We start from the raw sequence: 26041 nt of genomic DNA on the forward strand, positions 1-26041 counted from the left end.
TTAGTCAGAGCCTAACCTGAGAGGGAGGGGGAGCAATAACATTTGTTAGAGCTCTTACCATGTCCCGAGCTGTGCTAGATAGAAGTTTTACATTCATTTTCTCTCTCCACTAGGCATTTTTTTATCTTCACTATTTTAATTATACCTAAACAACTGAGATTTAGATTATGCCTCATTTTACAGATTATATTCTCAGTAAATAGCAGAATCAGGGTTACAAAATTCAACCCTTTTCCTCAGGTGATAGTGAGCCTGGATTTCTAGCAGTACTGATTCATTCATCCTTCTTTCAAAGAATACTTATTAAGGCCTGGGACAGAGGTTACTGTCTGCCCTTCAATATCTGCTCTCCTCTTCTTCCTTATCTATTGAATTCTTAGTTTTTAGATGAACACATGACTTCCCCCAAATTAAAAATGCTCCAACTCCCTTGAAGAGAGAAGGCTGCCATTATAGGCATAGTTTTTTGTAGGCCAGTGGAAGCCTCAGAATTAGGTGATGATGGCCATGGAGACCATTGGACTAACTCCTCTCACTTTGATTCTGTACTCACTAAACAACTGTCTGATTATTGTGAGGTGAGAGAGAAAGAGAATTCACCTAAGGGTCTAGGACAGTGGTTCTCAACTTTGGCTGCACATTAGAATCACCTGGGAATTTTTAAAATCCTGATTTTGGGGCCTCATCCTTTGGAAATTCTGTTTCTTTGTTACTAATGTTGTGGCTCCACCCCATAACAAAGAAACAGAATTTCTGGAGGATGAGGCCCCGAAATCAGGATTTTAAAAAGGTTCCCAGGTGATTCTAATGTGCAGCCAAGGTTGAGAACCACTGGTCTAGGAGGTTTTACCAGAGCAGCCAGCTGGCTCTTTCCTCTCCCATCTCAATTGACTCTGCCAGAATTAATTTAAAAAATACAGTTGCTTTTGTTAAGAACATCTATACATCAATATCTGCTTTAAGTTTTTTACTATTAATTTTTAAAACAAAAAAACTCTTAGTTATCTATTCCCTTAACACAAAAACCAAAGAATCATTTCATTAATAAATATTTTAATGAGATTAATGATTTGACCACTATGATTTTAAAATACAAAGATACCAAATAATTATACAGTGGGAAAGATGTGCTAATAATATGACCTTGGAAGGGAGGGCCCAACAGAGGTTATTCATTGACCATTACCTGGCTTAGTGGTTCCCAACCTCAATGGTACAGCTATAGCCTGTGACTTAAAAAAATCATGATGCCCAGGTTGCATGCATAAAATAAGAATCTCTAGGTATGGGGCCTAGAAATCAAACATTTTTTCATACTTCCTAGGTAATTCCAAAGTCTAGTCAAGCTTTTGAGAGCCACTGATCTGAATTTTTGGGCTAATGTTTAAGATCATAGAGCTGTTCCAAATGAAAAGTTTTGCTCATTTGTTTTGTTTTCGTGGAATTCAAAAATTATTTTTGTCATACAATTTTTTTGGAGTTGTCATAAAAATGAAAGAGAAATCACTCATATAGGAAGTAGAAGCAAGAAATGTTACAAGCTTCATATTCTTTCTGCTTGGTAAGCCAGGACACATCTAAAGGCAGACCTTAGTGCTCACACATGTTACAGAAGGACTCAAAGATAGACACAGAGGAGGAGTCTACTTGCAAAGGTGGATTGAAGAACTGGTTTACCAAATGGATTACACATATAGGCACTTCAAGGGGTGGGCGGGGGAGGGGGAGAAACCTTGCAAAATTGCCAGAGTTACAAGTTTACATCGTCTGTTCGCGGTAGAGAAACAGTAACTCTCTCCCATGACTGTCATCCTCACAAAGATCCAAGGCAAATATTCGGGACTAAGCAGTTTGAGGGAAGTCCGAGGAAATATCCAAGGCATTACATCTTGGGACACGAGTCAGGATGACCCTGAAGGTTTCGGGTTACCTCCCGTGAAGTTTAGTCACATTGGAGGCGGGCAAATCTTCCCACTTCGCTTTAACACACCTGCCGACTCCCGTCAGGTTTTACCTTCTGCGCACGCGCCTGGGGGCGGGGCGGGGCGGGGCGGGGCGGGGCGGGGCGCGCGTGGCCTTGTGGGAAAGCCCGGGGAGGCGGGGTGCGGCGTGAGCGGCTGTGCGCTGGAGGCGGCGGAGGTGCGGGCCCTAACGGCCTGGTGAGGTGAGCCGGCTTCGCAGTTATCGCCGGGGAGGCTCTGGGGGTCGCCGGGCGGGTGAAGGGGCGCGGCCGGAGCTGCTGGGTAGGCGGAGCGGCCGAGAGCGGGCGCGGTTTGGCGCCGCGGTGTCCCGGGTAGCGGCGCACCGGGGGGCGCGCTCCGGGAGGCGCGCTCCGGGAGGGGCTGCCCCGCGCCGCCCGGACCTGGACGCTCTGCTTGGCTGACGGCCCCTCCCCCGGGCTGCCCGGCCATTGGGTGATTTGCGGCGGTCAGGACCGCAGGTCCACTCTCCGGAGAAGTGCGCGGTGGGGCCTGGCCCCGTTCCGCGTGGGTGCGCGGTGCTCGCCTGGATACAGGGCGTGAGGCGATCCCCCGCCAGCACTGGGAGTCCCTGGGTGCCTGCCTGGACCTCCCTCGGCCCATCGCAGGTTCCGTGGGAGTGGCTGGGCCTGCAGGGGGGGCAGAGGTGATGGGCGAAATGGAGAGGGAGTTGACCACCCTACAGCATCTCAGGGGCTCGCTGCACTTTTTATTCATGCTTTTGAGTCCCCAGCAAAGCACTGCACTTGTTTTGTTTCTTGATGAGATAGACACATGTGATCAAACATGGGCACTGCCCGAAAGGAGCTTAAACTTAGTGTCTGGGTCTAGGCTGCGGGTTAGAAGACCTCTCTGCATTTGCAACCATCTCTTTCCCGAATCCCCTTTTTAATCACCTCCCTCCCGCATTCTGCTTCCCCTTCCCCCTCCTCCTTTAAGCTTTGAATCCCCTCTCACCCGTTGGTGACCTTGCGCCATCACCTACCTGTTTCTCATATCTGCTTTCACCGTGTTTCCCCCCTCCGGACCCCTCCAGCAGTCCTGCACCGCCTAACGATGAAGATAGGTTCTGGGAAAGGTTACGGGAAATGCATGGTTAGGGGATGGGTGGTGTGTGGCAGTCAGTGCGCTCACACACACGTGGTACAGCCGACTGCACACCTAGGCTGCATCGTACGGCTTAGTGGTCCTAGGCTAGGAGCCTGCACAGCAGGTTACTGTACAAAACAACGTAGATTAAATCAGGCACGAGAGAAAGTGAGGGCATGAAGAGACTGGGTAAACAGGAGATGGGTGAGGCTGCTAGTGTAACACAGCAGACTTTTAAAAAAATAAGTATAAAGCGTACACTCTAAACCATAACGATAAAAAGGGTAGAATAGTAAATTATGAACCATTAATATAGTCTTTTATTATCAAGTATTATGTACTGTATAATTGTATGTGCTCTACTTTTTTTATATGACTGGCAACGCAGTAGGTTTGTTTGCACCAGCATCACCACAAACACACGAGTAATGCATGTGTTACATGGGCACGATGTCACTAGGTGATGGAAAATTTTCAGCTCCGCAATTATCTTACGGAACCATGGTTGTATGTGTGGTGCTTGTCAGCTCAAACGTGGTTATGTGGCACAGGAGCTATCTTACAATATCAAAGGCAGAATCATGTTAATCTCCTTATGGTAATCTCATTTACTCAGCTCGCTTTATTCCATTCTTCTTAAAAATCCCGTTAAGACTTTCAATAATCTTTGTATGACTAAATATAGAGCTTACATTTTAATCTTTAAAATTTTCTTTTCCCCATACAACCTCTATGCCATTTGGCACTGCTAACCTATCCCACCTTGTTGAACTCTTGAAAATACTCACCTGTGCCGAAACCGGTTTGGCTCAGTGGATAGAGCGTCGGCCTGCGGACTGAAAGGTCCCAGGTTCGATTCTGGTCAAGGGCATGTACCTTGGTTGTGGGCACATCTCCCAGTGGGAGATGTGCAGAAGGCAGCTGATCGATGTTTCTCTCTCATCGATGTTTCTAACTCTCTATCTCTCTCCCTTCCTCTCTGTAAAATATCAATAAAATATATTTTAAAAAAAAGAAAATACTCACCTGTGATGGTGCTCTCCCAAGTTTTCCTCCCAGCTCCCTAGATGCTACTGCCTAGTACAGTGGGGCCTTGACTTATGAGTGTCCCGACTAACGAGTTTTTTGAGATACCAGCTGTCTCTCCGAGGATTTTTTGCTTTGAGTTGACAGAGTAATTTGAGTTAACGAGCTCCTTAACGAGCTCCGTCTCGGAACAAATTAAACTGGTAAGTCAAGGCCCCACTGTAGTTCTATATGGGCATCTCTTTCTGGGTTTGTTTAAATACTAGTGTTCTCTAATCTCCTACCCCCACCCGTAGTCACAGTTTCCACCTGTATGCCAATGATGCCCACATTTATAACTACCCCTCTGTAAATACCTACCATGTCCTCCTGATGTCCCATAAGCACTCAAAACATCCCAAACTGAAGTATCTGTCTTTTCATTTGTCCTACAATCTTATCCTTTTAAAATTGTGATCCCTGACTCAGAATGTCACCACTAATCTTATCAGTCTCCCAAACAAGAAATCTAAGGCACTGATGGAGTCTTCCGCACTCTGCAGTTCCTCGTCTAATCAGCCACCATTTATTTTACCACCTTAATACTTTCACGTAGCTTTCTGGCATTTTAAGATCTGTTTCATTTCCACCTTCTCTTCCATGGGAGAGTCCTTCATAGTCCCTCACTGTCTGCTCACGCCTTCATGTAAATCACTTGGATGGCCTCTTGAAACTCCGCTGAAGTTGCAGCACCTGGTCGACTCTTCTTGAACCTACCATCCTACCATCTGATTTATGCCTGTCCTTTGTGGTCAGTCCCATAGCATTTATATGTATCTCTAGCACAATTGTTCCCAACCAGGAGTTATTATGCCTCTCAGGGAGACATTTCTGATTGTCACAGTCTAGCGGGGAGGTGGTCATATACGGGCACCTGCTCGGTAGAGACCAAGGATGTTGCCAGCCATCCTACAATGCACAAGACAGTCCCCCCCCCCCCCCCCCCCAAATGAAGAATGGTTTGGCCCACAATGTCAATAGTCCCAAGGTTGAGAAACCTGCCTAACATAATATTTTGTTACTTAGTATTTGATTGTTTTGTTTTCTTCTCCACTAGACAAGGGACTTTGTCTTATTTTTTATTCCTTCAATCTTGATACAGGACCTATCACACAGCAGAAGGTCAATAAATGTTGAAAGAAAAAGGAGGAAAGGAGTTAATTAGGATAAATTTATTAACTCTAGAGATGAGCAACAATCTGCTACCATGGGTACTTGCTAATTTCAGTGATTCCTTCCCGATTGCCTTTCAAAGTTTGGGGATATCCAAACTTGGTTTTTTTAAAAAATATATATTTTATTGATTTTTTTACAGAGAGGAAGGGAGAGGGATAGAGAGCTAGAAACATCGATGAGAGAGAAACATCGGTCAGCTGCCTCCTGCACACTCCCTACTGGGGATGTGCCCGAAACCAAGGTACATGCCCTTGACTGGAATCAAACCTGGGACCCTTGAGTCCGCAGGCTGACACTCTATCCACTGAGCCAAACCGGTTAGGGCTTAATTTTTTGTTAATTTAGCAAATGTTGATTGACCTATTTCAAAAATAATTTACTGATATTTTCTTTCTTCAGTATCACTCTAGGCTCTCTTCTATCCATATATCTTGGCCATTTATGACAAGGTAAAAAGCAGTTAATTAGCTAGGTTTCAAAAAAATAAAATAAAGCCCTAGCCTGCTTAACTCAGTGGATAGAGCGTCAGCCTTCGGACTGAAGGGTCCCAGGGTCGATTCCGGCCAAGGGCACATGCCTGGGTTGCGGGCTCAATCCCCAGTAGGGGGCGTGCAAGAGGCAGCAGATCAATGATTCTCTCTCATCATTGATGTTTCTATCTCTCTCTCTCCTTCTCCCTTCCTCTCTGAAATCAATAAAGAAATATATTTAAAAATAAAATAAAACAAGTAAATAATTCAATTTAATTCTTATTCGAGGTTGGTTGTTCAAAACTCTGCAGGCCATAATGACTTCAACTAATAAAGCAATTGAATTACAACTACAAGTAAAACAAAATGCAGAAGAATTACAAGACTTTATGAAGGATTTAGAAAACTGGGAAGAAGATATTAAACAAAAGGATATGGAACTAAGAAGACAGAATGGTGTCCCTGAAGAGGTAAATTTCTTAATTAAATTTCTACTTCAGAATCCAGCAGAACTATTTACTTTAAAATAAAGCCCCTTTTAAAATGGTTTGTGAAAATATTGTAATAGAAGTGATTTGCTTCCTGTCAACATTTTGGAAAATTCTGCTTTTAAAGTCTTTGTAATAATAATAACTATAGTAAGACATTTTTAAGGCTTAGTGAGAGAAAGATCATATGATAATTCTTAACACATTGTATGCGGGAAACGCATTTATACGTTTTACGTTGTCTGGTAGTAGAGCTCGGGACACGTATTAATCCGTTTTTTATAGACTAGCGGTAGAATGCGGGTAACGTATAAATACGTTTATTTTTATACTTTTTTATTGCTCTAAAGGGATGCTAACATGCAGATATACGAATTCCAAAGGACAAAATTTGGGTCTCTAACACATACAATGGTGAATTATGTATATACTTCCAGGTATAATGGTAATCTATTCAACTGTGTAGAGTCATCCCTTCACACAATTCTCTACCTCGCCACGCATTCAGTGCGATTCTAAGAAAAATAATTCAGTATACATTTTATAGTAAATCACAAAAAGTTTCATTGAAAAAAAATATGTAAAACTAAAGTTATCGTAATTTTACTGAACGTTGCCATTTGCGCAAAAAATTAGCAAAAATGGCCCGCGCCACCTGTTAGCGCGCGTGATAAAAACTACCCACAAACAATGTGTTAAAGTAAATGAATAGCAGTATGGCTGGTGTGGCTCAGTTGGTTGAATGTCGTCCCATGCACCAGGAGGTCGCTGATGATCTATGTTTCTTTCATTGATGTTTCCAGCTCTCCCTCTACCTTCCTCTCTAAAATCAATAAAAACATATATTTTTAAAAAGTAAATGAATAGCAGTATGGCTGGTGTGAGTATATATATATCATGTATATCATATGTAATTTTGTAATGACACTAACATACACTATTGTCATAAAAATGTAGGTACTACCTAGGTTTAATCAAATGTTTCTCTAAAGACTGCCTTTTTTATATTAGATGTAATGATGTGGAGGCAGTTCAGTTTGCCATTGTATTACTGCTAATTAATTGTACTAAGGCTGAAGATAAGGTAGGTTTTGAAGTTTGAATTTAGGATTACAAATTAAGTGTATAATTAAAATTTCTGGGCAATACTTTTCTTGTGACTGAACAATGTTTGACATTTGTCAAAGGATGAATTAAACTTTTCAAGCATAAACTATCATTATAAGTGAAGGTGGTAAGTTGGTATTTTTAAGCACTTGAAAATTAAATTTAAAAACACTTTTTACATGAAATATAATTTAGTGAGAATTTTAAACATCACTAGTTATACAAAAAATTAGTAATAGAGTGGTGCTCAAAACATGTATTTTTTTTTCTTCCCTAGAATTTGCCTCCAATTCGAAATAGGAATTTTAGGAAAAAGAAGAAAGGTAAAGCAAAAGAGTCTTCTAAGAAAACCAAAGATGAGAACACAAAAAACAGGATAAAGTCTTATGATTATGAGGCATGGGCAAAACTTGATGTGGTAAGTTAATCTAATTATGTGTTTCTTAGTATTTGAGTAAAATTTCATGGCATTAGCTGAGAGTCATGGATTAAATGAAAAATAATGTTGAATTCTTACAACGTGTTTCTTTCTCTTATAGACATTTGATGTGGAATAAAAATAGCACATAGAGGTCCAGTGTACTTTTCACTCAGTTTTCCCCAATGGTTACATCTTAATTATAGTATAGTATCAAAACCAGGAAATTAACATTGGTACAATGTATGTATAGTTCTGTGCCATTTTATCACATGTGCAGATTTGGGTAACCACCATTGCAATAAAGACACAGAAATATTGCATTACCACAGAGATCTTGTTTGTGTTACCCATTTATAGTTGCACCCTCTTTCCTTCTCCCACCATCTCTAATCCCTAAACAACTTGAATTCTAAGGTAGTAGTACTCCCAGAAAAGAATGACTCTGCCAGTACCTTTTTTATAGACGGAAGGACCTGTTGAATACTGGCTAAAAGAGAATGCCTTTGTGTCTAGTCTTAGGGCTTGGGCTGTATGACAATAAAAACAGGTCTGCTTTGCTCCCAGGAAGGTGAGAGACCACGAATAGCAAAAGTGTAGTGTGTGCTTCCCGTCTCTCAACAGATACACAGTGTAACTGGAGAACCAGTATTCCTCCTCAGAATCCTCTACCCAGTGCTCCAAGCAGCCACTGTCAAGTCAGGGAACCTGTGAAAGGAAACCTGTTTGGCCAGCCTATTTTAGAGTCTGACCCATCTTAAGGGTTGATTTGGAATATACATTCCCTTTTAGTCTTTTTAAAAGTGTTTATTATGGCCTGGCTGGCGTGGCTCAGTGGTTGAGAGTCTACCTGTGAACCAGGAGGTCATGGTTTGATTCCTGGTCAGGGCACATGCCCGGGTTGTGGGCTCAATCCCTAGTGTGGGGCGTGCAGGAGGCAGCCAATCAATGATTCTCATCATTGATGTTTCTCTCTCTCCCACTTCCATCCTCTCTGAAATTAAGAAAAATATATTTAGAAAAAAGTGTTTATTATGTAATATTTGATTTGTACAAAAGAGCATGTAGAGATACATGTTCTAAATCATAAAATAAATACAGGCTGGGACAAAAGTAGGTTTCCAGTTGTTTGTATCTAATCTAATAATAGACAAACATGGTAATTGACCGTACCCTCGCTACGCTTCCCATGGGCGAATCAGGGCAATATGCAAATTAACTGCCAACAAAGATGGCGGTTAACCACCAACAAAGATGGCGGTTAATTTGCATATGTAGGCGCAATGCTGGGAGGCGAAAGGGAAAGGACGGAAGAAGCTGCCTGCCGCTGATGGTGATCCGAAACCCAGCTGGCAGGCAAGAGCTGGGGGGCAGGGCAAAGGCGGCCCCCAGGGCCTCCATTGCCCAGCTGGTGATCAGAGAAATCGGGTGGGGCAGGGAAGAGGTGGACACTGGGAGCAGGGTGGGAACTTCCCAGAGTTTGCGTCAGGCAGCCGGGAGCGGGGTGCGAACTATGTAGCCAGGAGAGGGGTGCCGGGCCACTGGGAACAGGAACTATGCAGTCGGGAGAGGGGGCATCGGGCTGCTGGGAGCAGGGCGGGAACTTCCCAGGGTGGGTGTCAGGCAGAAGTTCCGGCCCCATAGCTGCTTGCTCATTCACTTACTTGCTCATTCATTCACTCATTCACTTACTCATTATTCACTCACTCAGCAAACCCTCTCAGGTCCCTGGCACCAGGCCAGGCATGAAGTTGAAGCAGGATAAGACAGAACTATGTCCTCAAGATGTTAGTAATTCAGTAGGGTAAAGCAGGCACATGAATGAGGCAGTTGTACACACAGATGCACTGTACTGGGTTCGGTGAGGGCTATAACTAACGCCGACTTTGTTCTCTTGATAAAATGGGGCCTCGGGAGCCAGGCTGCCCCAAGCCTGTAGGCCTGTGCCTAGGCTAGGAGCGGCCGGGGTCCCGGAACATGACAGAGGGTGCAGGTCAGGCTGAGGGGTCTGGTCCCACCCTTCACCCCCACCCCCGAGTGCACAAATTTTTGTGCACCAGGCTACTAGTAATTAATAATAACTCAAGAATAAACTTTTGTGTACTCAAAACTATGAATCTACTTTTGCCCCACCCTGTAAAGAAACAAACCTGGTGCTGGGAAAGAAGTTGAAAGGCAGAGGAGAAACCAGTCAGACTTCTGTTGATGAAGAGTCAGCTGATGGTGGCTCAGAAAATTATTGCACTTTCATTTTCTGCCCCCTCCATGTCTAAACCAGAAGTTCCTTTGGTGAATGTATGAACTGTAGCCATAATGTAGGCATCAACATTACATTGGTCAAGAACAAGTGCTTTCCTAGTTACCAGTCTGAGAATAGCCCAACTCAGCAGAAAAAGTCCCTTGTACTATGTGAATCGACCATCTAATTTAAAGAGAATTTTCTAATCCTGTTGAAACTGCCATTTTGCTCCTTCCCTATTCCATCTTTTCTCTCTTTACCCCCAGACATTACCACTACTCTGATTTTTATGTTTATTATTTTCTTTGCACTTTCCTGTTTTTATTGAGATATAACATACATACAGTCCAAAAACCTTACATGTGCAGCTGCCTGAATTTTTAGTCACGAATTCACCTGAGAAACCACCATCCAGATCAAGATACAGAACATTTCCAGCATGCCACCAACCTCCCTGTTCAGTTAATTACCTCCAAGGGCAGCCACTGTTGTGGTCTCTAATATTTAGATCAGTTTTGCCAGTTTTGGAATTTCATGTAAATATATCATACACATGTACTGTTTTTGTGTCTGGCTTCTTTTGTTAGTGTCATCTTAGATTGATCCGTATTGTCAGTAGCAGTAGGTTTTTTTTTTTTTTTTTTTTTACTGCTGATCAGAATTTTACTGTGTGAATATATCACAAATTCGTTTGTTTTTGTTAATCTTCACCCAGGGACATTTCTTTCTTTCTTTCTTTCTTTTTTTGAGAGTGTGAAAGGAAAGGAGAGGGAAGGAGAAGAAGCGGGAGGAAGAAGGAGAGCGAGAAACATTGATGTGAGAGAGACATCAATTGGTTGCTTCTCACACGAATCCTGCAACCCAGGCCCATAACCTTGACTGAACCCAAGCGCTTGACTTTGCTGTTAGTTGATATTAGGTTTGGGGTTATTTGCAAACTTCGCTTCCCTCAACCCATAATACTTCACTGCTAATAGTTTGTGATTTAGGGGTGCTTTGTAGACTTCTTTTGACTTAGCTTACTTTATGAAATCAAAGTCAAATTCTTTAAGTGGTTTGGATCCTCATTTTCTAAACAAGAGTACCTTTTTCTCTTAACAATGAGAGATTTTTTGGTTTGCTTTTACTAGTATAGACCTTTAGGTCCTTAGATCATAGCAACTTAAGCTCTGTTGAGTATACTTTTTTTGTATGTCTTTTTTTTTTTTTTTTTAAATGTTTATGTAATTATGAGCACTGTTCCTCTACTTATAATTTCAGGAAAGTATCCTTGATGAACTTGACAAAGAAGAGAGTACCCATGATTCTGGGTCTCAAGAATCAGAGTCAGAAGAAGATGGAATTCACGTAGATTCACAAAAGGCCCTTGCTCTAAAAGACAAGGTACTCTTTGGCTTAGCTTTAGGTTTCTTCAGGTGGGCAGGGCGTATAGAAAATCATGTGGATCCCAGGATTTCTTCAACATAGTTTAGGGGGTGTTCACTCTCTAAGTTGTTATTGGCTGTGCCCTTATGGAAAGGCAGTATAATTTAGTGATTAGGAGTGTGTTTTCTAAAATCAGACTGCCTGGGTTCAAATCCTATGATAAGTTCTTTAAATTCCTTATATTAAATTTTCTCAGCTGTAAAATAAAATTAATATTATTAATAAACTCAATGGGTTGTGAATATTAAATTAATTCTTATATGTAAAAGTGCTTAGACCATACAGAGAGTTATTCTGGGATTTTAGTAATAGACTGAAGTAACTTAAAATTAGTGTGTGACTCTTGATGTGAATATTATATTCCACGTCTCCATATCACAGGCCATCTGTGCTTAGTTTTTGGAATGTTCCTCTTTCTTAGGAGTGCCTCATTATAAAACTAGGTATATTGCTTTTCAAAAAGATGGCACTTTTTAAACTTCGTCTTGATACTTTTTTTGTTTACATTTCTGCGGGTTAGTATTGTCAATAAAAATATATAATGCTAAGTATTTTATTCATTTTTCTGCCAGAACCCTCAGATTGTGACCAAACTATGACTGTATAGCGAGTTTCAGCACTTGTAAAAAGATTATTTTGTTTTATTCTCACTTCTTTCTGTTGACCTTGGTCACACAGCTAGTTAATTATAAAGAGCTGGATAATATTGGCAAAAAATGCTCTGTAATTCTGTGCCAGTATATATCTGACTTGTATGCTTTTTTCAGGGCAATAAGTATTTCAAACAAGGAAAATATGATGAAGCAATTGAATGCTACACTAAAGGCATGAATGCCGATCCATATAATCCCGTGTTGCCAACAAACAGAGCATCGGCATACTTTAGAATGAAAAAGTAAGGAATTTTTATAATGTGTGCATATTTTAGTATGGAGACTGATATTTTAAAGTAATTTTTATGACAAAAATGTGTGGGAAGGACTGAAAAAGTACAGTAGGTCCTCGGGTTATGTTGGAAATCCGTTCCTATGCCGCGACATAACGCGATTTTTGCCATAAGTCGGAACCCACCTACATAAGCACCTACGTCACTCACATGGAGCACATACACAGCAGTAATGAAGTGAAACAGTAAAAAAATTTAAAAGAAAGATAATTCCTGACCTTTACTTGTGGTAAATAAATAAAAAACATAAAGCACATATGTACATACGTCGAAATGACGGAACTTTTTTTTTTTTTATGAATAAATGGGAGATGGCGATGTAACCATGAAATGATGTATGGTGAGTCTGACGTAACCTGAGGACTGCCTGTACTACATTTATTTTCAGCTGTAAATTCTTATAGCTCACTCCCTCTTACTGAGTTATTTTATTTAAGCCATTTTATTTAAAATATTCAGGTGCTCAAACCATGCCCCGTAGCTCACTTTACTGAAGTGTTCCTCCTCAAAAAATCTAATAATGATGTTCTACACCTAATTCACAAAAGAAAAAGCAAGTAAGCTGAGTGATTTCCTTTTTAGAAATTAATTTTTCTCCATTATTTTGAAAAATTGTTTATCTACTATTTAACCTAGAGAACTTTTATTATGGTAAACTTAAAATATATTCCAACATTAGTCTTTAAGTCATAATGACTCTAAATACATTCTTTTTTTAAAAAAATTGTATTTTATTTTTTACAGAGAGGAAGGGAGAGGGATAGAGAGCTAGAAACATCGATGAGAGAGAAACATTGACCCGCTGCCTCCTGCACACTCCCTACTGGGGATGTGCCCGCAACCAAGGCACATGCCCTTGACTGGAATCGAACCTGGGACCCTTGAATCCGCAGGCTGACACTCTATCCACTGAGCCAAACCAGTTAGGGCTAAATACATTCTTACTGTCGAAGAAAATAAATGTGTTATAGTCTTATCATATGCAGGGAATTTTTAAAAAGATAAACACCATCAAGGAAGACATTCTTACTGTTTTAGTTATCATTTGGAAATATGAATTATATTGGTGTCTGAGTTTTTACTATTTTAAACAGCATATTTATATTTATTTTTTTAAATCCTCACCTGAGGATATATTTTTATTGATTTCAGAAGTGGATTAGAGGGGAGAAAGAGAGAGACATTAGTGTCAGAGAGAAACATTGATCCATGGCCTCCCATACATGCCCCAGCCGGGGATCAAACCCACAACCTAGGTATGTGCCTTGACTGGGAGTTGAACCTGCAACCTTTTTTGGTGCACGGGACGATGCTCCAACCAACTGAGCCACCTGGCCAAGGCTAAGTAACCTATTTTTAGATCTTTGAAATTTATGTTATTAATATCCTGACAAATTAGGGGAATATTCATATTTTATAATATTTGATATCTACAATATATATAAGTGCTGAAGAATAATTTTAAATAATCTCACATGAACCCATCACACAATTTAAGAACCAGAACGTTATTACTTTTGAGGCTACCTTGCTACACCTCTCCATATGCTGACCCTTTTCACTTCTAGTTAACCACTACCTTCAGTTGTATATTTATCAGTTTTGATTAAAAAAATGTTTATTATATACATAATATATTGTATAACTTTGCTTATTTTTGAACTATAAAAGTATATTATACTGAATGTAATCTTAAATTTCTCTGAACATTAAATTTCTCAGATTCCTCATGTTTGCATATAGCTAGCTGTAGATCTCTTTTTCACTATTACATACAGTTTCTTCTTAGGAATACACCATGATGTATCCATTCTCCTGTTGCTGAATTGTTGGTTTATTTATTTCTTCCTCTCCTTCTCCCCATTCTCTCTACCTCCCATTCTGCTTTCCTGCCTTATTTAAAAACATTGATACTATAAACACCTTTCTACATGTTTCTTGGTGTGTGGTGGTAGGGTGTGCACATGTTCAACTTTAAATGGTGATGACCAGCCCTAGCTGGTTTGGCTCAGTGGATAGAGTGTCAGCCTGTGGACTGAAGGGTCCCAGGTTCGATTCTGGCCAAGGGCACATGCCTGAGTTGCGGCTTGATCCCCAGTAGGGGGCCTGCAGGAGGCAGCCAATCAATGACCCTCTCTCATCATTGATGTTTCTATTTCTCTCTCCCTCTCCCGTTCTCTCTAAAATCAATAAAATATATTTTTAAAAAAATGGTCATGACCATTTGTTATAAAGGTAGTTGTACAAAGTTACAGTTCCCATTAGCAGTGTATAAGAATGCCTGTTCCATATCCTTTTTTTTTTTTTTTTTTACTTTTTTTAATGGAATTTATATGGGGTGACATCCTATCTAATAATAGACACACATGGTAATTGACCGTACCTTCGCTACGCCTCCCATGGGCTAATCAGTGAGCTATGCAAATTAATCACCAACAAAGATGGCGGTTAATTTGCATACATAGGTGCGAAGTGGCAGAGCGAAGACTGAAGGCTGCTCCGGCTGGAGCAGCGAAGGCTTGTAGGCGGCTCCGGCCGGAGCGAAGGCCTGGGTCCCGGCTACCGGAGGAAAACCGGTGCCGGCAGCCAGGGGAAGGGAAGGCCTATTGCACGAATCTTTTCGTGCAACAGGCCTCTAGTTGGTTAATAAAAATACAGATTTTAGGTGTACAATTTTATAAGACATCTCTGTATTGTATTGTGCGTTCACCACCTCAAGTCCTGTTCTGTATCTTTACCAATCTATATAATAGAAGCCTAAGTGACCTTTATTGCAGAATGACCAGAATGACCGGTCACTGTGATGTGCACTGACCACCAGGGGGCATATGCTCAACGCAGGAGCTTCCCCCTGGTGGTCAGTGCGCTCCCACAGGGGGAGTGCTGCTCAGCCAGAAGCTGGGCTCATGGCTGGTGAGTGCAGCGGCGGTGGCGGGAGCCTCTCCCACCTCCGTGGCAGCACCAAGGAGCAGTGAACTGAGTGGTAAGGAGCAGTGAGCAGGCAGGCGGTAAGGAGTGAGGGGTCCCAGGCTGCAAGAGGGCGCAGGCTGGGCTGAGGAACCCCCCTCCCCAGTGCATGAATTTTGTGCACCAGGCCTCTAGTACTGATATAATATGGCTTCTTAATTGTTTTCAGTCAAGGAGTTGTAAAATGGTAATTCATTGTGGTCTTAATTTGCATTTCCCCAGTTTCTAATGAGGCTGAGCATCTTATATGATTATTCACCACTTGTATTTTCTGTGAAATGCTTGTTTTGTCTTTTGGCCATTTTTCTGGTAGGCTGTTTTGCTATTAATTTTTACTTTATTCTAGGTACTAATTCTCTATTGCTTGCTTGTAGTAATTAATTATCTTTTAATTTGTAGCTTATTTCCTTTATGGAGTCTTGATAAATGGGAATTCATAATTTTAATGTATTTTTTAAAAATGTTAGCACTTTTAAAAATATGATTTGTTAATATAGTTTCCTTCCCTGAGTTTATAATCTCCTGTGTTCTGAAGTTTTTATGTCTTACGTTTCACATTTAAACATTTTTATATATGCTGAAGGTAGAATTCCAATTTCATATCTTTTCATATGAATATCCCAATGGTTCCAGTCCTATTTATTGAATATCCATGCTTTCTCCATGGATCTGCAGTGCTACCATGTCATATCTCAAGTTTGCATGGATCTCTTTCTCATCCCTCTATTCTTACATTGATCTGTTGCCTCTAACTAACTCCATTCCACACTATCTTTAATTACTATAGCATTATAATTTTAAGTCTTGGTGGTATTTGGTATAGGGCATGTTATCCTGCCTTATTCTTCAGGAAGGTGTTGGATGTTCTTGGATTTTTGCTTATCAATATAAATTTAGGATCATCTTGTCAAATTTCTTGAAAAATTATGTTGGGATTTTTCTTACAATTGCTTTGTATTTATAGATTAGTTTGGAGAGAATTATAGTTATGTTTTTGTGCCTTATAGATGAATGTGAAATACCTCTGCTTAAGTTTTTTTTTATATTTTTTAAGACAGTCTTGTAGTGTTCTGGTTTGGCACTTGTACATACTTAGTTAGATTTGTTTTTTGTTGCTGATCTCTAGTAAAGTAGCCACCTTGCTAAACTTTGTTATTTCTAACAATGTCTCTAGATATTTTGAGTTTTCTAGGTATACCATCGTATCATCTAAAAATACCAGTTTTGTTCCTTCCTTTTCAGTCTTTTTAGCTGTCTTTCTTATGGAACTATATTGACCAGGACCTATAATACAATACTGAGAAAACAGTGTTCTTTGCTTTAAAGGTACTGCTACTTAACATTTTACTATATAACATTATTGCTTTTAATAGGCTTAACTAAGTAAAAGGAGGTGGGAAATATCCCTTCAATTGGGAAATTAATCCCTTTTTTGGGGATTTCAGAAACAAATTTTGAAGTTTTAGTTTTAACAAATGATTTTTATTAATGTCACTTTAATTTCTTTTTTAATTGCAGGTTTGCTGTTGCTGAGTCTGATTGTAGTTTAGCAATTGCCTTGAATAGGAGTTATACAAAGGCTTATGCAAGACGAGGTGCTGCTCGATTTGCTTTGCAAAAATTAGAGGATGCCAAAAAAGGTATTAATATTTTCCAGATCATCGTTATCTAAATTAAATCTTTAATCATTTAATTTATTAGATGTTATACAAAGAATATTGGATAATCAGAGTTATTACCTTCAGAGAGTTTTCTATATATGAATAAAGTTCATTTTTGTAATTTAAAAAGTTACCTTGATATTTTTGGAAAGAATGCATTATTTGCCAGCAATGAAATTTTGGTTCAAATTCTCATTCCACCATGTATTAGCTGTGTGACCAGGGAAAGGTTATGTATCATCTCTGGTTTTCAGTTTCTCATCTGTAGAATAGATGTTGGCTATTATGAGGTTATAGTTAATGATTATACAGCTCTTAATATATTTTTATTTATTTGTAATTTGTCAGCATTTTATTATTACATAAAATTGGTATGTGAAATATAAATTATAGTCTGAATAAAGATGATATCTAAAAGATTCTTAAGCTTTTTGGTTTCATGATATATGAATTATCATAGCAAGAATCGTTCCTGGTGGAAGAAACGGATGTGTCAGGATTTTGTCTGTCTTCGGCGAGAATAGAGTGAGCCCAGTAGTCTAATGTTAGTATTTCTTAGTTTCTCTTAATTTTGCTATTGGACAGTTGCCTATTTGTCACATGTCGCAGCAAGTAATTATTGTTTTTAAATATGTACCTTTCAAGTATTTTTTATCCTCTCTTTTACTCAGATTATGAAAAAGTATTAGAACTGGAACCAAATAACTTTGAAGCAACAAATGAACTCAAGAAAATTGATCAGGTAAACTAGTTACTTAACTGCATTACTTATTAGCTTTATATGATGAAGTAAGGGTTTTAGCATAGACTTTGTACTATAGATTATTTAGTATAGACATTATTCTAATTTTAATTTTTTGTACTATAGACTTTTACCAAACAACTTGCAAATAAGAGATAGTATAATGGTATTTAAAGATCCTTAATCATCATTTTAAAAAGTTGTCTGAGATCTTTAGAACTACTGTGCTTTACTTTTTTTTCCCCCCAGGTGACAGAATTATTTTTTTTTGTTTTACTTTGTTTTGGCTTGTGTTTTGGTTTCTGTACTAAACTTTTGCATATTTCTTTGATTTTTAAGTCGTTGCATCTTTGTAGTTTATATCATAGCATATTTATGTACTAATTTTTTTAATAGTAAGAAAATAGTTATATAAATGTAAAATTTGCTTCAAATGATACTGAACAGTTATATATTCCTTTCACTTTGCTGTTGAATCAGTTATCATTATTTTGCCATCTATTGAAACTATGAGAAAAAAGTGACACTGATTAAGGAAAATCGGCTTTTAAATATGGCCATTATTTATTGCACATAAAAACCTGTTGGTAAATATATCAACTTGATTGTAATTGTGAACCGTGCTGTATATTTTTGCATTTTGTCCTAAATCAAATAATGACTATGAAAATTAAATTTGAGAATTTGGTTATGTGGTTGTAATTATCTATTTTCTTTTTGAAAATACTTCCTTGAACAGTAACTGGCCTGTGTAGAAATTCAATAAATTTTTGTTGAATAAATAAACAAGCATTTACCTTTAGTGGATACTACTTATTTTAATTGGAATAAGATGCACGTTAAATTTATTATAGTCTTTTGCCTTTTATTTAATAAGTAGAAAGACTTTGAATTAGTAAAAATATTTTGTGAAGTGTAGCAAAAATTCCAATATATTTGAGTAATTTATTATTTTAGAGTCAAATATGTATGCATCTTGCATTACCTGTTTTAGTTTAGCTGCTATGTCTCCTAGGCTTTAACATCCAAAGAAAACTCACACCCAAAGGAAGCTGACACAGTGATTAAGTCAGCTGAAGAAGAGAAAAAACAAATTGAAGAGCAGCAGAATAAGCAGCAGGCCATTTCAGAGAAAGATCGGGTAATCCAGAGGAAATCCACCATATATATGTTTTGCTGAGTTTACTCTTAGTTTCTTATATATCTGTTAAGGTTTTGTCTTTTCTAATATTACATTAAAATTCTTTTTTCAGTAGGAATTGAAAATTAAATATAATAAAACTTCTGAAGCCTACTAGTTCAAAATTTGAGTAATTGATGACTTAATACATAATTTTAAAAAAACATTTAGCCCTAACCGGTTTGGCTCAGTGGATGGAGCGTCGGCCTGCGGACTGAGGGGTCTCAGGTTCGATTCCGGTCAAGGGCATGTGCCTTGGTTGCAGGCACATCCCCAGTGGGGGGAGTGCAGGAGGCAGCTGATCGATGTTTCTAACTTTCTATCCCTCTCCTTCTCCCTTCCTCTCTGTCAAAAATCAATAAAATATGTTTAAAAAAAAACACAAAAAACATTTAATTTTAGGGAGCAAATTACTTGTGAGCATTTTTAAAAAATATATATTTTTATTTATTTTTTACAGAGAGGAAGGGAGAGGGAGAGAGAGTTAGAAACATCAGTGAGAGAGAAACATCGATCAGCTGCCTCCTGCACACTCCCTACTGGGGATGTGCCCGCAACCAAGGTACATGCCCTTGACTGGAATCGAACCTGGGACCCTTCAGTCCACAGGCTGACGCTCTATCCACCGAGCTAAACCAGTCAGGGCTACTTTTGAGCATTTTAACATATTTACTAGTACATATAGTTATAGATTTAACAGAAATAAGTTACAATTTGTTCTTATAATTATTTTCATTAGTTCGCACTAGACTATCTGATAAAAAATTACAGTAGAAATCCTGAGTTGAGTTTTAATTTAATATATTTACAGCTTTTCATGGACCCATCGAAGACTCCTAATAAATACTTATGGAATGATCATTGATTGTGATATACCTGACTTCGATTATAAGTAAACGTTACAATAAAATCTAGTATACACATTTCAATACAGCTTAATTTAGCCTATGTTTAGGTTTATTAATGCTACTGAAGAGTGAGTTGTTCAGTTCTGATACTCTGTTCTTGCACAAAAATTATGTGAGTTACAAACATCTTTTGTACAGCTTCTAAATAACTAAAGAGTATAATATTTGGGCCTCTTTATTAAAATGTGTTTAAAGTTGAGCTTTGTGTAATACCTAATTAGTATAATAATGGTTAATGATACAGAGTAATAGAGTAGTATACTTTTTTTTTTGGAGCTGAAGAGAATAATAACATTCTATAAAACAATTCAAACTAACAAATTCTAAAACATGTATCATGGACTAGATTTTTAACAATTAAAATATACTTTAATTATTTATATAATAAACTGATGACTGGTGTCCTTGTAGTGAATTCAGCTAATTTTTTTGCATATGTTTTCATTCTTCTCCATACTTCTTTCCAAAATGATAGGGGAATGGATTTTTCAAAGAGGGAAAGTATGAAAGAGCAATTGAATGCTATACTCGAGGAATAGCAGCAGATGGCGCTAATGCCCTTCTTCCAGCTAACAGAGCAATGGCCTATCTGAAGATTCAGAAGTAAGTATTGGTTACATTTAATGCTTTTCAGGTTGAAAATGAAATTTACCTTAAATTGGCATATTGGCTAAATAAATTAAAATTTGTTTACTCTTAAGCATTAAAATTAAAATAGAGAGAAGAGAGAGAGAGAATGTCATAGTACATATTAAGTACATTTAGCTCTCAAAAATGTTTTTCCACTTTAATAGTCTGGCATTACACAATTTAACACTTTTAAATTGCTTTATGCATGTTATTCTGAATTAGTGATTTGAAAATTATTTTTAACTTTAGAGTCCTTTGGGCAAAATCTTAATCTGGAAGTAGTTTTTGTATATATACTTATATGTATATTTATACATACACATATATAACAAAAGGGAATTGAAACTGCTAATTGATTATATATGAACTAAAACTTGGTTTCTGGATATTCTCAGGGGCTCCAGACTGGGCAAGCAGCAGGGTAACATCTGATGGCAGAATCTATGTCTTATATTTCTTTGTATCTTTGTAATAATATTGTACACACTAGTGACTGAGTTTTTTTTTAATGCTATAAATATTATAAATAGGAATTAAAATTTATTTTTATTTTTTATTTTTTTTAATTAAATCTTTATTGTTCAGATTATTACATTTGTTCCTCTTTCCCCCCCCATAACTCCCCTCCTCCCAGTTCCCGCCCCACCCTCCGCCCTCACTCCCCACCCACTGTCCTCATCTATAGGTGCACGATTTTTGTCCAGTCTCTTCCCGCATCTCCCACATCCCTTTCCCCCCCAAGAATAGTCAGTCCATTCCCTTTCTATGTCCCTGATTCTATTATGATCACCAGATTATTTGTTCACTTGATTCTTAGATTCACTTGTTGACAGATGCATGTTTGTTGTTCATAATTTGTATCTTTACCTTTTTCTTCTTCTTCCTCTTCTTAAAGGATACCTTTCAGCATTTCATATAATACTGGTTTGGTGGTGATTAACTCCTTTAGCTTTTCCTTATCTGTGAAGCTCTTTATCTGACCTTCAGTTCTGAATGATAGCTTTGCTGGATAAAGTAATCTTGGTTGTAGGTTCTTGGTATTCATCACTTTGAATATTTCTTGCCACTCTCTTCTGGCCTGCAAAGTTTCTGTTGAGAAATCAGCTGACAGTCGTATGGGTATTCCCTTGTAGGTAACTGAGTTTCTTTCTCTTGCTGCTTTTAAGAGTCTCTCTTTGTCTTTTGCTCTTGGCATTTTAATTATGATGTGTCTTGGTGTGGTCCTCTTTGGATTCCTTTTGTTTGGGGTTCTCTGCGCTTCCTGGACCTGTAAGTCTATTTCTTTCACCAGGTGGGGGAAGTTTTCTGTCATTATTTCTTCAAATAGGTTTTCAGTATCTTGCTCTCTCTCATCTTCTGTCACCCCTATAATTCTGATGTTGGTATGCTTGAAGCTGTCCCAGAGGCTCCTTACATTATTTTCATATTCTTTTTTCATTTTGCTTTTCCAGTTGGGTGTTTTTTGCTTCTTCGTATTTCGAATCTTTGACTTAATTCTTGCGCTTCTCTGGTCTGCTGTTGGGTGTCTGTATAATATACTTTATTTCAGTCAGTGTATGCTTAATTTCTAGTTGGTTCTTTATCACAACATCGAGGGTCTCATTAGATTTCTTGAGGATCTCACTACATTTATCGGCAGTTTCTAGAAAATTATTGAAATACCTTAAAATTGCGGTTTTTAGCTCTATATCCTCCATTTCTGTCATGTTTCTTTGTCTCCGCATTTTTTATGCTTTCTTGGTGCACCCCCTTGTGGTCTTTGTGCACAGTCTTGTTGTAGTTAAGCCTTTGTTGTTGTCGGCAATACTGGGGGTGATTTCAGAGAGGAAGGGAGAGGGAGAGAGAGATAGAAACATCAATGAGAGAGAATCATTAATCGGCTGCCTCCTGCACGCCCCCCACTGGGGATGGAGCCTGCAACCCGGGCATGTGCCCTTGGCCGGAATTGAACCTGGGACCCTTCAGTCCGCACGCCAGCGCTCTATCCACTGAGCCAAACCGGCTAGGGCAGGATTTTTAAATTTTTTTATGCCATGGACTCGTTTGCACTGTGAAATGTTCTCAAAATTATTAAATGTATAATTAATTTTACATTTAGGATTATAAAGGAAACCAATTATATTGAAATACAGTTTTAATTTAAATTTTAAATTAAAATTTGCGATATGCTGATATATATACTTTTTAAAACACATTATATAATGAGAAACTACATTTAAAATATAGGCAAGTTAAAATTAAAAGTTTTTAAAAGATGTTAATGTGAAGACTTGAATAAGGACACTAGAATTTGGGGTGATCTTTGACACATCTTCCACATATTGATTAATAAAGTGTGGGTAAGGAATACACAGAAATCAGCATTGATAATTATGTTACTAGTGTGATAACATGACTTCACTCTTTGCCATTTGAGTGACTCCTAGGGATAGAATTGCGTGGTTGTTGGCTAGCTATGACATAGGAGCGTCTATAAACAGGGATACTACTAAGGGCCCAGTGCATGAATTCGTGCACCTTGAAAGGAACTGTGGGCTGCGAGGCTGCACTGGGCACAAGGGTGGGTCTCAGCCCATCCTCCCCCCCCCCCGGCCCCCTGTCTGCCAGCAGCCCCGCTCCCGCCGCTGCCACTCCCATGCGCTAACAGCGCTTGCCCCACTCGCACCCACTGACAGCATGAAGCGACTGGGGCCAGTGCCAGCAGTGGGTGTGATCGGCAGCTGCTGCCCCGATCGCCCCTCAGGAGCAGGGGGAGGTGGAGAAGTCCTCAGAGGCAATTGGGGCTGGCTGCTGCTGCTCACACCTGCTGATGGCACTGAGCGATTGGGACCAGTGCCAGGCACCGGCAGCAGGTGTGAGTGGCAGGTCCGGTGCTGGCAGCTGGTGCAAGCGGGGCCGGCGCCAGTAGCAGGTGCAAGTACCAGGCAGGACCACAGCACGCGGGAGCAAAGAATTTTCAGTAACCACCAGAGGCTTGCCCTGATGACAGCGATTGGTGCCCCACCTTGGTTTGGCGCCCTCGCTCACCTGCTCCACCATCCCACTGTGGCTAATGCCCGCCATGTTCTGCGCTCTGCCACCTGCTGCTGATGCCCGCCATGTTCTGCACATGCCCCCTGGTGGTCAGCACATGTCATAGCAACCGGTTGTTCAGTTGTTTGGTTATCCCACCTTTTGGTGTATTTGCATATTAGCCTTTTATGATATAGGATGGGATGATCACATGCAGACAAGTAGCAGGTTAAATTGCTACTGTAATTCTGCAATGGTGATATCTCAAAACAATTTGTGAGATATCTGTCACAAATATAATGTAATATGAAAATATCTGTAATTTTTATTGGTGACAAAGGCATAGGTACTGCTTTTACTACCGTGTTTTGTTATCTATAGTTATAATAAAAAGAAAAAAAGTTTATTTAAAAGTTAGTGAAAATAAGGATGTAATGTTTTTCCCATCTAAGTTTTCAGATTTCTCAAAGGGCCTCAAGTTAGGAACCCCTATCATAGAAGTGAATTTTGGTTGTATATTTAACCTCATTGAATCTAAAAGACATAACTAGAAATATATTATTTTGATTAGTCAGAGTAAAGATCATTGCATGTCTTGCTAGCTTATGAAAATTTTGTTTTTTGCTATTCAAGAATTGTGCATGATTTAAAAATTGTAAGACCTGGATTCCTAGGTTGACTAATGCCAAGAATAATAACTTCTAATAGGTGACAAATTATATCTACATTTATGAGTGCTCTAATTTATTGTATTATTATGTTGTTTTAGTTGATAATCACATTAGTATATTATAGTAAGTTAATGGTATATTTTAAATTAAATATGACTCTTACTTGTATTTTTTTTCTAGTCTATCTTTTAGATGCACATTTAATACAGAAGTTTTCTCCACCACATGGTGACTGTTGTTAGACATTACAGACTAGATGAGGAATATAAGAGGGACAACTTTCCAAACAGGAATTTGAGCTGAACTGAGATCTAAAGGGTTAGTCTGAGTTAGTGAGGTGAAAAAAACAGGTGTCCCAGTGGAGTTCACAGGCTCAAGACTGGGAAATTTCATGGTAATTTCTGGAAAGGGCAAGTGGTCCATATTATTGCTGTTATGCTGGGATAATGCAAGGATAAGGCTGGAGAGTCAGGCAGGCCCCTGACTTTGTGTTCTGCATAGGAGCTTGACTTTATCCTGAATAGTGTGGGGGCTATGCAAGTATCATGGTTGGGAGAATGATATAATCAGTCAGGTAAAAACATATCGGTAAGGGAATAGATGCACGCGCACACACACACACAAAGATATTCTTTCTCTCTTGTTGAAAAACAAATTCAAGAATTCAGAAATTTTTAAGTTCATTAGAAAATCTGATTTTGTTCAGAGCAGGTCTTGTTTTGAGGGTATAATGATATTCACTTAGGCCTTGGGGAGAATGTAATCACAGGGGATTCTTTTTAAAAAGTATTTTTATTATGAAACTTTTCAAACTTTCATGAAAGTGGTATAAAAAGCTCCATGTATTAAATCATCTAGTTTCAAAAAGCAATAGCTTATTTTTATCATATTTGTCTCAGCTTTTTTTTTTCTCCTGAATTGTAAATAGTTGCAGAGATATGACATTTTATCCCTAAAGGATACTTCAGGTGTAACCACAATACCGTTATCATGCCATATAAATTAAAAATAATTTATTAATGTTATTTTAACATCTTGTGGACCAGTAGTTTTATTGCTAGCTCTACCCAGTGGCCAGATAAGATTCTATTGAACAAGTACAAAAAACGTTTTACATAAATGTTAAAGACACACTTTAAAATTAAATACCCATTGCATTTTGAAGTTATTTATTACGTGTTCTGACAAGCTAATATCTTTTTAAAGAATTCTTGTGATTAGCCACAAGCCTTAGAACAGAAAACACGAGAATTCTCAAGATCCGTCTGCAATGTGTTAATATATAGGGTCTCAAGTTACTGTGTTTTAGCTCTTAGTGCCTTGTTATCATAGAGCAGTACCCAGTCAGACTGAATTGATTGTTGGTTGCATGGCTGAGTAGGATTTATGAAGTGTCGATGATATACTTACAAATATATAATGTTTTGTGGGTTCTTCCTTGGGCGATGTGTACTATAGGTAAAAATGGAATCCTATATAATAAAAGCCTAATATGCTAAGTGTACAGTTGTTCGGTTGGCTGTTCAACCAATCAAAGCGTAATATGCTGCCGAAACCGGTTTGGCTCAGTGGATAGAGCGTCGGCCTGCGGACTGAAGGGTCCCAGGTTCCATTCCGGTCAAGGGCATGTACCTGGGTTGCAGGCACATCCCCCATGGGGGGCGTGCAGGAGGCAGCTGATCGATGTTTCTAACTCTATCTCTCTCCCTTCCTCTCTGTAAAAAATCAATAAACTATATTTAAAAAAAAAACAACAGCGTAATATGCTGATGATATGCTAAGGCTACTCAGCCGCTCACTATGATGTGCACTGACCACCAAGGGGCAATCGACCGGTCGTCCAGTCACTATGATGTGCACTGACCACC

At 38.9% G+C, this 26041-nt stretch overlaps 1 protein-coding gene across 4 annotated transcripts in view; it reads left to right on the forward strand.

Moving 5' to 3' along the window:
- The first annotated feature begins 2079 nt into the window (after positions 1-2079).
- RPAP3 (RNA polymerase II associated protein 3) overlaps positions 2080-26041 on the forward strand; it is a 37750-nt gene continuing 13788 nt past the window's right edge. The window contains exons 1-9 of one of the 4 annotated variants that reach the window (XM_036299347.1): positions 2080-2164; positions 6091-6249; positions 7652-7792; positions 11292-11414; positions 12224-12351; positions 16888-17009; positions 17702-17772; positions 18788-18913; positions 20336-20463. In XM_036299347.1, the coding sequence (XP_036155240.1) occupies positions 6097-6249; positions 7652-7792; positions 11292-11414; positions 12224-12351; positions 16888-17009; positions 17702-17772; positions 18788-18913; positions 20336-20463 (992 nt within the window). In that variant the 5' untranslated portion in view covers positions 2080-2164; positions 6091-6096. Of the gene's footprint in view, positions 2165-4740; positions 4885-5325; positions 5345-6067; positions 6250-7651; positions 7793-11291; positions 11415-12223; positions 12352-16887; positions 17010-17701; positions 17773-18787; positions 18914-20335; positions 20464-26041 lie in introns of those variants that run through there. The other 3 variants (XM_036299348.1, XM_036299349.1, XM_036299345.1) reach the window with 3 other exon arrangements.

This window comes from Myotis myotis, unplaced genomic scaffold, assembly GCF_014108235.1.
Source record: "Myotis myotis isolate mMyoMyo1 unplaced genomic scaffold, mMyoMyo1.p scaffold_m19_p_3, whole genome shotgun sequence".
Lineage (NCBI taxonomy): Eukaryota > Metazoa > Chordata > Mammalia > Chiroptera > Vespertilionidae > Myotis > Myotis myotis.